Genomic DNA, 12,555 nt, shown 5'->3' with positions numbered 1-12,555 from the left:
ATGCTTTTCAGTGCAGCCAAAAGATCAAAGAAAAAAAAAAAAGAAGAAGAAGAAACATCGAAGGAATGGTTACCTTGAGGATTATCTTTCTGTCAAATGTTGGGTTGACTCGTTATCAGGAATAGAGTATGTTTCAAAGCCAAGAGTTGGATCTAGTCAGATAATCATTTTCACTTCAGTTAGTTTTTTTTTTTTTTGCCAGTGTTGGTCATCTCTGCATTTGGATTGCTGATATTTGAATGCTCTTTATTCTCTTTTAGGAGTTTTGTTTGCTTTGAAAGTTCTGAACAACCACTGTTGCCCTGGAGGCTTTGTCAACGTTTTGGGCTTTCCTGTATCCAACAGATTTGCTTGTTGGGTGGAACTCTTGGCTATTCATTTCATCTCACCAGGGTGAGTGTTTACTCTTAGAGAATGCAAATGAAGGACCTGATATTCCACGGAGAAAGAATTGTAGTAATAATGAGGTAACCTGCTCTCTTTTATAGTGAGTGAAGTTTGTCCTTTAACTCTGAGGACAGAATACAGTTAATGGTTTTATGTCAGATATTCCTCTGTTTGAATCTTGTCAGCTACTGAACTGTGTGATTTTGATGTACTTGTCTTACGTGAGTTTCCATTTTCTCACCTTTTAAGTAGAACCTGGTACACAGCTTAGGGGGTTAATATTAACCAGCCTGTCAATTAGTTAATTCTAATAATGATAATTCAGAGAGGCAGCTAGAAACCATATAATTTTAAAGATAAAAAATCAGCAGATATTTTAGAGGACTAATGCTTTTAAGCCACTTTAGTTGTGGATTGTCTTGGTGATTTGACGATAAGCAGAAGATTTTACCCACAGTCTTGACATATGAGCTGGATCAACTCTGCACTGTTTGGGCTGAATTGAAGCACAGGACCCCATTCCCTTTGATTGACCTCCATGTCACTGTGGCTGTGTCAGAAGCTCCTCTGGAACCCTGGAGCTCCAGGGAACACAGTTTGGGAATCCCTGACATCTATAACTTTTCCTCTAAAGATGAGGACAAGGAAATTCAGAAGGCTTGGAGACTCATTGAACAGCTGGTGGTAGATACCAGGCTAGTTAGGATTCTAGCCTTCTGATTCCTGGTCTGAATGTTCCCAGGGGAGTGGGGATGGAGTTGGGGGTTGCTTTTCCACTTTGATTCTTTTCTCTACTTTCTCTTCAGAAAAAGGAGTGAATTGTTTTTTATTTCCCTACCTCTTCCACCAGCTGCACTTCTCTTAATCTGTGTAATGCAACTGGAAGCCCATGGTTTGCACATTTATTTTTAAACTCTGGGGACCTGGAAACTGTTTGGAGAAGGGAGAGATTCAAGAAGGTTCAGAAAGGAGTATGGATATTTTTTGGCTGCTTTTCTTTTCAGTAAGGAGCTCTTTTGTTTTGCTTTTGGTTTTGTGACTATGTTGGGTGTCGTGTACTTTATTGGAGAGTGTTCTTGGGCTGCGTGTCAGGCCAGTAACCTTGAGTCCTTCTTTAATGCTAATTTCCCATCCCGTCAGGGCAGCCTTCGCCAGCTGGTCTGTAAAAGGCAGTGGTGTGGCCACTGAACGCCACTCATTTGCAACTGTATTGTTATCTTGTGACAGTTCCACCAAGAAAGCCTAACAAAATCTTCAAAGTTTTCTTTGAAAAAGGGTCCAGTAATGTGTGTCCCATATCTGAACAGCCCTCTCTATACCTTGTCACTCACAGCTCCCTGACTTGCTTGATGTGACTCGGTTCTCTGTATAGACCAGAGACTCTTGTGTGTGAGGGCAACACCCAACATTCATATGAAAATCACTCCCTCTGATACTTGAACTTTTATTCTATAATGAATCCACTGAATAGCTGCGCCTTTAATATTCTCATGCAACTATTGCTTAAGACCTCATCATGCATTTTTATTTTTTAGCAATACCAGCCCCCCCACCCCCATTCCTTTTACATAGAAAAGGCATGGTTGCATTTTTATGTAATATGCTTATTCTGCATGGAGGGACCTGATATTCTGAGCCTGGGAATCAAATGGAATTTCCTTTGAAGTTTGAAAGACTAAATCTTTTGTTTTTTTAAGGTTTGACTACTTTGAATGATAAACTGATGATATCCAAGCATCTCCTTATGTGTGTGTCCAATAGAGACAGAGCTGAGTGCTGGTCCAGGAAACCTAAGAAGGGAGTGCTTCTCTGAGATGGATCTTGGAAGAATGGGAGAAACCAGAGCTCTGGTGTTCCACATTGTTATTCTCCTGGTGGTTGTCAATTAGAATTTTCATTGGGAAAACATTGTAAATCTTTAGAACAAAGCCTGCTTTATTGATGGACTTAATGAGCTGCCCTTTGGGAGGGAAAAAAAAAAAATCTGCCAAGCAAACATTTATGGCCCTCTGTGTTTTATGAAATCCACAGAATTAGTAATTTCCCCCAGTTAGGGAGTTTTATGGAGGGAAGCCACTCCAAACAGCCAGCCCTGTGAGGGGTATGGACCTGCACAGCAGGGTGAAGTAACCACTCTTCTTTGCTGGGCCTTTTGCTCTTGATGCTGAAAGCTCAGCTTCTCTGTACACCAATGCTGAATCAAATTTCAGAGACAGTTTTGGGTGAAGTAGAAAAGGATAGTTTTGTTGCTTTGCCAGTCAAAGGGGGACACACAGCAGGTTCAATGTCCTCAAAACCTTGTGTCCTCACTTGGGGAAGATAGAAGTTTTATAGTACATGTTCGAAGAGGGAATGATCAGTCCTGGCCATTTCTTCTGATGAATTGGTGGTGAGATAAGTAGGAGTCAGCATCATCAACTTTCAGGTCCAACGAGTCTGGGGTCTACAGGCTTGTGGGCAGTGCACTATCCTTAACCATTAACCTCTCCCACTTTGAGCAGGGGTCAGTATCTGCAGAGCAGCTCAGAGAGGTTGTGTGTATCCACTGATGGAGAAACAGGACCTTGCCTCAAGGCTGCTCTTGACTGTTTCTCCCTGGCTTTGCATCCTCTCCCTTCCCTGATTAACAGCTGCTTGAATCCGCCCACTGGGACTCAGGGAAGGTCCTGGAGGCTGAATGAAGGCTGTTTCCTATAGTCAAAGAAACGGGACACAGAGGCCTTGTGCCCAGGAGCCCCGCAGGCCCCTGCACGGTGTCCCTGTCACGGTTCCCGTGTGTGGCGTGTGTCAGTGACAGCTGTGCCTCACTTGGTTGTTTCCTTTCCCTGTGTGTCCTGGGACCCTGCTCGGTGGTTGTGTCTGAAGAAGTGACCCTGCTTCTAAGGTGGCACAGGCAGGAGGATATTCCAAAATTCTAATTTTCACCTTAAAGCTCAAATTTTATTGACAGTAGATACCACTGGGTTTTTGTGGGGTTTTTTTTTGAAGGCTCGCATTATTTTTAAGAAAATGCGTGCCATTTTCCATTTATTTAACCATGGGCAGTCAGTTTTTCTTTTGAGTAAGTCTGATGAGGGAGAGTTCATAAAAACAGTAGCCAGTTCATCTCACAGCTCAACCAACCACACTGGTGCTTCACTGGGAGATAAGCACCTTAGTTGGATATAGAGTTAAAGTGCTTTTTGCCTATTTCCCATTTCGTTACATAGCATATGAAAAAGATGTATGCTTTTTAAGGAATTAAAATTTTACTATTTATCAAGGATATTCTTAAGCAAAGCTTCCATTTTTCTCTTTGAGTGTGAATCTGTGGCTGTGAGACACACAGCAACTCCTGATATTTTTTTGGAGTCATTGCTTGATTCACTTAATTCAAGCAGCCAAGACACAGCGGTTGTACCCCTCATTGCTTTTATGTTGTTGTTGTTTAGTTGCTAAGTCTTGTCCGACTGTTTGCAACCCCCTGGACTGCAGCCTACCAGCCTCATCTGTCCATGGCATTTCCCAGCATGAATACTGGAGTGGGTTGCCATTCCATTCACCAGGGATCTTCCCCACCCAGGGATCAGATCCCTGTCTCCTTCATTGGCAGGTGGATTCTTTACCCCTGAGGCACCAGGGAAGCTCCTGTTGCTTTTATATCATTAATGAAAATGCCAGTACATAGGAAAGGGCAAATAATGCCTCAGTATTCTTATGAAAATAGTTTTGACTTCATGAACTGCTGGAAGGGCCTCTGGGACCTCCCATGGTCCATGGAGCCCACTTTGAGAATCACTGCTCCCAGCTCTCAGGCTGCCTCTCTGGCATCGCACTTGGCTGTGTCTTAACTTGTATGAAAGGAAAGATGGGAGCTTCATGCAGCCAGGGCTGGGAGAGAAAGGGAAGCAGTAAAGTATGCAAGAACACATGTAACCATTGAAATCGCTGATTAACAATTCCTAATTACCCTGAACTGTTAATGCTTTGTCAGGAGAGGGGCCACTTGTCTCTCTCATTAAAGGGACTGATTGTAAGTTCTGTTCCACAAGAACTTAGATGCAGGGAACTCCCATCCTACTTTGAATTCTGTCCTTGCTTACATTTTGCGATAAGGTGCTTCTGGCATATTCATCTAAAATGCAACATGCATGTTCTTTCTTCTCCAGTAGTGCTGAGATAGGGAACATAAAAGGCATACCTTATGTTTGAGTGCCAGTTGACACCTCTGTGGAGTCAGCTTCGTAGCAGTCTGTTGGATTTTTGCCTTGGGAATTAGGAATGAGGTTGAGGAATAACAATTTGGATGATGATGGTTACACCATCTCCTGTCCCATGTGTTCTTTTAGAACTTCACTTAGAGATGGCATCCGGGGCTCCTGCCCCTGAATTGAGTGGGTTTGTGGCTCATTGCAGTCAGTAGATGGCAGGAGAAGAGCCATGTTACTTCTGAAGCAAGAAGTCCTTTGCCTTATGAGCGGCAACACTGGCCTGTGGAGCCCACATTCCCTGGTTCCCCTGTGCTGTGAGGAAGCAGCACACAACACGTGAGTGAATGGCTGTTAGATATAGCCATGTGTCAGCCCAGCCTCAACATGGTGGGGGCAAGACCGGCCACCATGTGCTTCCTGAAATTCCTGACCCACAGAATCTGCAAGTGGAAGAAAGCAAGTGTTATTTTATGCCTCTGCATGTGGGGAGATTTGTCTCCTGTGTAATGCCAGACAGGTGAATGAAAAAGAAGTGGGGAAAGTAGAATGAAAAGCAAAGGAGTACAAAGGACAGTGTGGGAGGGGGTCTGGAGTGAACGTGGAAGAGAGCCAAGGAGGGCGGCTGAGGGAGGAGTGCATGCTGGGCTGCCGTGGTACCATGGGTCACAGCAGCATCACCCATCAGCTAACAGGGCTTTAAAGCAGTAGTTGGCACTTGTGGGTTCTAATCCTTTAAAGGGTTCTGAAATCGGTGTAGTGAGACCCAAGCAGTGTTTGAAAGAGAGAGGAAGGAAGAGAGGAAGGAAGGAAGGGAGAGGGGAAAGGAAAGAGAAAGACAGACTAGTGCTGAGTGTGGTGAGGGTGTTATTTCCAGGCACTTTCGTTTTAAGTGTCTGTGCGCTGCATTTCTCAAGTGTATTTTTGGTGTGGGACACAGGACAAAAATTTGGGGAGGTGCTGCTTTAAAGCAGCTATTAGTTGCTTAAACTAGAGTTAAATGCATTTACTCTAAGGTCAGGGACATTTATTGTCTTCATGGAAGAACATTAGATTGGCAGGTCTTGAGGGGCAATGAGAATGGGCTGTGATGACAGATTTCTGCCAATCTGCTATTTTTCATTAGAATAAGTATTAATTTGCAAGCTTATTAATTAATAATATGCCCGCTCTAGCTGTCTATATGAATATGTGTGCTAACAGATTTAGACTTCACCTACCTAAATCAGAATTGCTAGTAACGATTGCTCAGTTATAAACATTATTCTTAAAAATCCTTTGGAATTCAAGAGAAAGGGTTAATCTAAAGCAAAGGAGACAATGAAGTGTAAAAGTTAACACATTTTCCCCAGAAGTGCAATATTCCTTTCCAAGCTTTTTAATGTATTGATAGATTTATTTCCAATAGCTTAGTAGAAAATAAAACCCAAATGAATATAGGGTTAAAATACACCTTGGGAGTTTGTGTAAACAAGCAAATGACAAATGGGTAAATCCAATGAAGCCCAAGTTAATTGTGCTTTGGAGAGAAAGCTCCTTTAACAAGATGGACACGTACACACTCCTTATTTAAAACTGATTACCAACAAGGACCTGCTGTATAGCACAGGGAACTCTGCTCAATGTCATGTGGCCGCCTGGATGGGAGGGGAGTTCAGGGGAGCATGGATGCATGTATATACAGCCTTCTCCCTTACTGTTCACCTGAAACTGTCACAACGTTGTTAATTGGCTACACTCCAATCCAAAGTAAAAAGTTTTAAAAAATGGCCTGATGGATGAGAGCTAAGGAGGAAGCGTGGTCCTCTCAGGGCCAGGGAGGGTAGTGGCAGCTCACTGAGAGGAGAGACGGCTGCTGTAAGACATTCCTGTTTTTCAAGTGTGGGTTAATTTTTTTTTCAAGAAGTTATACCAATTCATTATGTCATTTTTGTCAGTTTTAATGCAAATTGACCTGTATTGGAGGGGCCATAATTGTTTTTTTTAAACCCACTTTTTTAGTAGGTATAATGTATTGTTGCCAGGTTGTTTGGTATGCTTGGGTATGTGTGTATATACAAATGTATTTATTGGCCAGGGTGAGCGTTTTCTGAAGCATTGTTTTTCTGTTTTTATTATACGGTGACATCTTTTATTTTGTATCTACTGGCATGGTTGCATTTTTCTACTAAAGTTGGATGACGCATGTATATAGAATTGATACTCACCCTCTATTTCATGGAAGCATGTTTTCACAGCCTGTGAGTCAACATTCCAAGACTCTCCTGAGCAGATTCTTCTTCTGCATCCCTTGGGTGTCCATTTATACATTTCCTTCCTTCTCTCTTTACAGGCTCCCATAAAGGAAAGTTATATGAGTTATGGAAAAGAGTGAGTTAGTTTGTTTGTCTCCCAGGAGGGCTTGCAGTTGAACAGAACTCAGTGAGAGCAGTGCTTAACGAAAGCAGTGATTCCCTTGGGTTAGGTTTTATGAGATGAGAATGAGAACTTTGGAGGCAGAGAACTTTCCCTCCCATTAGGACTGGAACTTTCTGAGGGACAAAGGAGTGTATAAATCTTTTGCCTAGCTCTGGAGTCCAAGCTTGTGGCAAGAGAGAAGGCCTGGCCTTGTTCTGGACAGCTGAGCCATCCCTGACCACTTACCAAGAGGCTCCAGCTAAATAGGAAGTGTATCAAGAGCAGAAAAGAATTTTATCTGACTACTGTGTTTTCTTCTTTTTTTTCTGAGAGATTTAGTGTTAACAGTTTCTTTTAAAATCTGGTTATATTACCTAAAGAATTAAACTGAAAATAAAACAGTAGCCAAATGAGAGTGTAACCTAATTTCTCAGCTCCTAATTGAAAAACAGTATATTCATGCCTGCATGGCATGGCTCATAGCTTCATTGAGTTGCTCAAGCCCCTTCGCCTTGATAAGGCTGTAATCCATGAAGGGGTATTCACTGTAGGAAAGTTCGAAATATATACAGATAAAGAACACAAATTGCCCATAATCTCCTACCCTCCTAGAAAACTACTTGCAGCGTTCTGCCATTGCACCCCTCCCCTCATACTCAATTCTGTTTCCTGCTCTCTTGTTTAACTTGTTACAAGTACAGCTCTTCAGAAGCCTCAGTTTTAATGGCCGTATAATGATTCGTGTTGTAGTTTCCTTATTTTCTCATTCACTAATTTTACATGCTAATTTTATTACCTAATCATCCAAATTACAAGTGAGAATGTTTATTAAAGCATTAGTTGCTAGTCTTGGCTCCCAGATCTGAATATGTCCTTGGAGTAGATTTCCAGAATCAGTTCATGGGTTTGAACTATTTTTCATGGCTCTTTTATACATATTACTATCTTGTTTTCTCCAAGTGTGTTCTCATTTACAGCCCACCAACAGCATATGGGAGTGCCTACTTCCCCACTTCTTGACCAAACTAAATATTTGCTATATTTTTTTAATTTGATACATAACAAAAGTTGTTCCCTTTCTGTTGTTTATAATCTTTAGTTAGTGAAATGGGACAACTTTTTATTCCTTTTTAATAAGTTTTATTTCCTTGTTCATGACTTATCTTTGTGTCCCCAACATACTTTCAAGATGCTACACAACTTAGTGACTGAACAATAAGAATAAGTTAATTGTTTATTGTTAATGAGTGGTGATACTGAATTTCAAGGGGTTCTTATTAGATTATATATACTAAGGAACCTTAAGGAGAAGGCAGTGGCAGCCCATTCCAGTACTCTTGCCTGGGGAATCCCATGGACAGAGGAGCCTGGTGGGCTGCAGTCCATGGGGTCGCTAAGAGTCAGACACGACTGAATGACTTCACTTTCACTTTTCACTTTCATGCACTGAAGAAGGAAATGGCAACCCACTCCAGTACTCTGGCCTGGAGAATCCCATGGACGGGGGAGCTTGGTGGGCTGCAGTCCATGGGGTCGCACAGAGTCGGACACGACTGAAGCGACTCAGCAGCAGCAGCAGCAGCAAGGACCTTAAGTACACAGTAGTTTTAAATTCTGCGAATAATAACTTGGGGCTTCCCTGATGGCTCAGCAGTAAAAAATTAACTTGTAACAGAGGAGACTTGGTTGATCCCTGGGTCAGGAGGATCCTCTGGAGAAGGAAATGCCAACCCACTCCAGTATTCTTGCCTGGAGAATCCCATGGACAGAGGAGCCTGGTGGGCTACAGTCCATGGGGTTGCAAAGAGCTGGACATGACTGAGCAGGCACACACAAATAATAACTTAGACAATGTTTATGGGGATTTTTTTGTCTGATATTAATTGATAAAGACTTAAATTATAGCTAAGGACAGAAAGTCTTTTACACTGAAAATAAGAAATCTGATAGGTTGCTTTAGGAGTAGACTGAAGACAGGTTTTACCTATTTGTATGTTTGTTTTAAATAAATTTTACTTTTCAGAATAGCCTTAGATTTACAGAAAAAAATTGTAAAGAGATACAGAAAGTTCCCCCATAACTTTGCACCCAGTTTCATCTAATTTTGACATCTTAACATCATGTATGGATATGAGAATTGGACTTTAAAGAAAGCTGAGCACCGAAGAATTGATGCTTTTGAACTGTGGTATTGGAGAAGACTCTTGAGAGTCCCTTGGACTGCAAGGAGATCCAGCCAGTCCATCCTAAAGAAAATCAGTCCTGAATATTCATTGGAAGGACTGATGTTGAAGCTGAAACTCCAATACTTTGGCCACCTGATGCAAAGAGCTAACTCATTTGAAAAGACCTTGATGCTGGGAAAGATTGAGGGCAGGAGGAGAAGGGGAGGACAGAGGATGAGATGGTTGGACGGCATTACTGACTCAGTGGGCATGAGTTTGAGTAAACTCCGGGAGATGGTGATGGACAGGGAGGCCTGATGTGCTGCGGTCTATGGGTCACAAAGACTTGGACACAATTGAGTGACTGAACTGAGCTGAACATTAGTATGGTATATTTGTTACAGTTGATGATCCAATATAACACATTATTATTACCTAAACTTCTTTATACAGATTTCCCTAGTTTTTACCTGATGTCCTTTTTCTGTTCTAGGTTCTTAACTGGACTCCTATGTGACATTTCATGTCTCCTTAGGCTCCTTTGTTAATCAGCTTGGGCAGTCATAACAAGATACTATAGATTGGATGGCTTGAATAACAGAATTTAATTTTCTCACAGTTCTAGAGGCTAGAAGTTCAAGATTAAGGTGCCAGCATGGTTGGTGTCTAGCAAGGAGTCTCTTCCTAGCTTATAATGGCTATCTTCTTACTGTGTCTTCACATAACAAAGAGATACCAAAAAAGAGAGAGCATGCAACCATCATTACCTTACCTAAACCTAATTCTCTCCCAGAGGTCCCACCTCCAGCTATTTTCACAGTGGGAGCAAGGGCTTCAACATAACGGATTTGGATAGGTACAAAATTCAGTCCATGGCAGCTCCTCTTGGCTGTGACAACTGGTTTTATTTTTAATGAAGAGTTCAGTTCAGTTCAGTCGCTCAGTTGTGTCTGACCCTTTGCGACCCCGTGAACCACAGCACGCCAGGCCTCCCTGTCCGTCACCAACTCCCAGAGTCTACCCAAACCCATGTCCATTGAGTCAGTGATGCCATCCAACCATCTCATCCTCTGTCATCCCCTTCTCCTCCTGCCCTCAATCTTTCCCAGCATCAGGGTCCTTTCTTTCTTTTCTTTTTTTTTTTTTTAATTTTTTATTATTTTTTTAAATTTTAAAATCTTTAATTCTTACATGCGTTCCCAAACATGAACCCCCCTCCCACCTCCCTCCCCACAACATCTCTCTGGGTCATCCCCATGCACCAGCCCCAAGCAAGCTGCACCCTATGTCAGACATGGACTGGCGATTCAATTCTTACATGACAGTATACATGTTAGAATTCCCATTCTCCCAAATCATCCCACCCTCTCCCTCTCCCTCTGAGTCCAAAAGTCTGGTATACACATCTGTGTCTTTTTTCCTGTCTTGCATACAGGGTCGTCATTGCCATCTTCCTAAATTCCATATATATGTGTTAGTATACTGTATTGGTGTTTTTCTTTCTGGCTTACTTCACTCTGTATAATTGGCTCCAGTTTCACCCATCTCATCAGAACTGATTCAAATGAATTCTTTTTAACGGCTGAGTAATACTCCATTGTGTATATGTACCACAGCTTTCTTATCCATTCATCTGCTGATGGACATCTAGGTTGTTTCCATGTCCTGGCTATTGTAAACAGTGCTGCGATGAACATTGGGGTACATGTGTCTCTTTCAATTCTGGTTTCCTCGGTGTGTATGCCCAGAAGTGGGATTGCTGGGTCATAAGGTAGTTCTATTTGCAATTTTTTAAGGAATCTCCACACTGTTCTCCATAGTGGCTGTACTAGTTTGCATTCCCACCAACAGTGTAGGAGGGTTCCCTTCAGCCCTTCGCATGAGGTGGCCAAAGTATTGGAGTTTCAGCTTCAACATCAGTCCTTCCAATGAACAACCAGGACTGATCTCCTTTAGGATGGACTGGTTGGATCTCCTTGCAGTCCAGGGGACTCCCAAGAGTCTTCTCCAACACCACAGTTCAAAAGCATCAATTCTTCGGTGCTCAGCTTTCTTTATAGTACAACTCTCACATCCCTAAATGACCACTGGAAAAACCATAGCCTTGACTAGATGGACCTTTGTTGACAAAGTAACGTCTCTGCTTTTTAATATGCTGTCTAGGTTGGTCATAGTTAGCTATTTTTCTTAAATGTCCATGTGTATAAGCATTAACTTCTTTGATTTGCCCTCTTGTGATTCAGAAGCAGTGTTCAGTTAACAATTGGCATGGTTTCTAAGCAAGTTTTTTGTTTTCTTTTTTTCTTTAATTTATCTTAATTGGAGGCTGATTGCTTTACAATATTCTGGTGGTTTTTGCCATACATTGACATGAATCAGCCACAGGTGTACATGTGTCCCCCATCCTGAACTGCCATTCCTCTAAGCAAGTTTTAATTTAGGTGTATGAACATATATTGTCTTTTCTTAAATGGCACTGCTGTGGTTCCACTGTAAGATGTGCACATCATACACAGAGGTAGATATGAGAAATTTCCATCCCAACTAGAGCACACTAGCGTGGAGGACTCCTGCTGTTGGTAAATTACTCAGACCTTGTTTCAGACCTGCTTCACCCAATTGGTTGGCTCAGAATAACAGAGAAGAACAGTAGGCAGAAATGAGGAAGCAGCTGTTTTTCCAGTTGAGCGCAGAGTTGTCTGGAATAAGGTTCACTGCGCAGGTTGAAACTAATTGGCCATCATGCTGTGATGTAATTGTGGGTTTGTGGATGATAATACCTACCTAATCTGTACTTAACTAACTAGGCTTGTTAATGATCAATTCTGGTGACTTGGTGACAGGTGCAAGGCTTGGGTTTACTATATTGACTGTCTCAGGTAATGATGACTACAAGTTAGTTTTATTTTATTTTTTTTTTAATTTTGTTTATTTTTTTATTTTTTAAATTTTAAAATCTTTAATTCTTACATGCGTTCCCAAACATGAACCCCCCTCCCACCTCCCTCCCCACAACATCCCTCTGGGTCATCCCCGTGCATTCTAACATGTATACTATCATGTAAAAATTGAATCGCCAGTCTATGTCTGATGCAGGATACAGCATGCTTGGAGCTGGTACAAGTTAGTTTTAAAAGATGAAATTTTTTAAAAATTAAAAAAGTCATATGCCAAAAGTTAATAGATGCATCTTATTAAATTAAAGAGCCCTGTGTAATATGTGTTTTACAGGAAAAGGTGTTTTTTAATCTGAAAAGTTAATTACCAATTGCAGCAATTATTTTGAGTTGATTGTTTTCTTACTAATAGTTTTTTCATTAAAAAAATGAGCCCTGTGAAGTATAGTACATTTATTTCCCTTGGGAGTATCAGTATTTAGAATGTGTACTTTGGTCTACTTGGATCTTTTTTTCAGGAGA

At 41.6% G+C, this 12,555-nt stretch overlaps 1 protein-coding gene across 5 annotated transcripts in view; it reads left to right on the top strand.

Moving 5' to 3' along the window:
- RHBDD1 (rhomboid domain containing 1) overlaps positions 1–12,555 on the top strand; it is a 137,726-nt gene that overhangs the window by 30,114 nt on the left and 95,057 nt on the right. For all 5 annotated transcript variants that reach the window (XM_005676625.3, XM_005676623.3, XM_013973035.2 and 2 more), the window contains one exon: positions 261–393. In XM_005676625.3, coding sequence (XP_005676682.1) covers positions 261–393 — 133 coding nt within the window. The remainder of the gene's footprint in view (positions 1–260; positions 394–12,555) is intronic.

The sequence above is a fragment of the Capra hircus genome, chromosome 2 (genome assembly GCF_001704415.2).
Source record: "Capra hircus breed San Clemente chromosome 2, ASM170441v1, whole genome shotgun sequence".
NCBI classification, from domain to species: domain Eukaryota; kingdom Metazoa; phylum Chordata; class Mammalia; order Artiodactyla; family Bovidae; genus Capra; species Capra hircus.
Note: the sequence above shows the minus strand (reverse complement) of the source record. Positions and strands in the feature narration are given on the sequence as shown.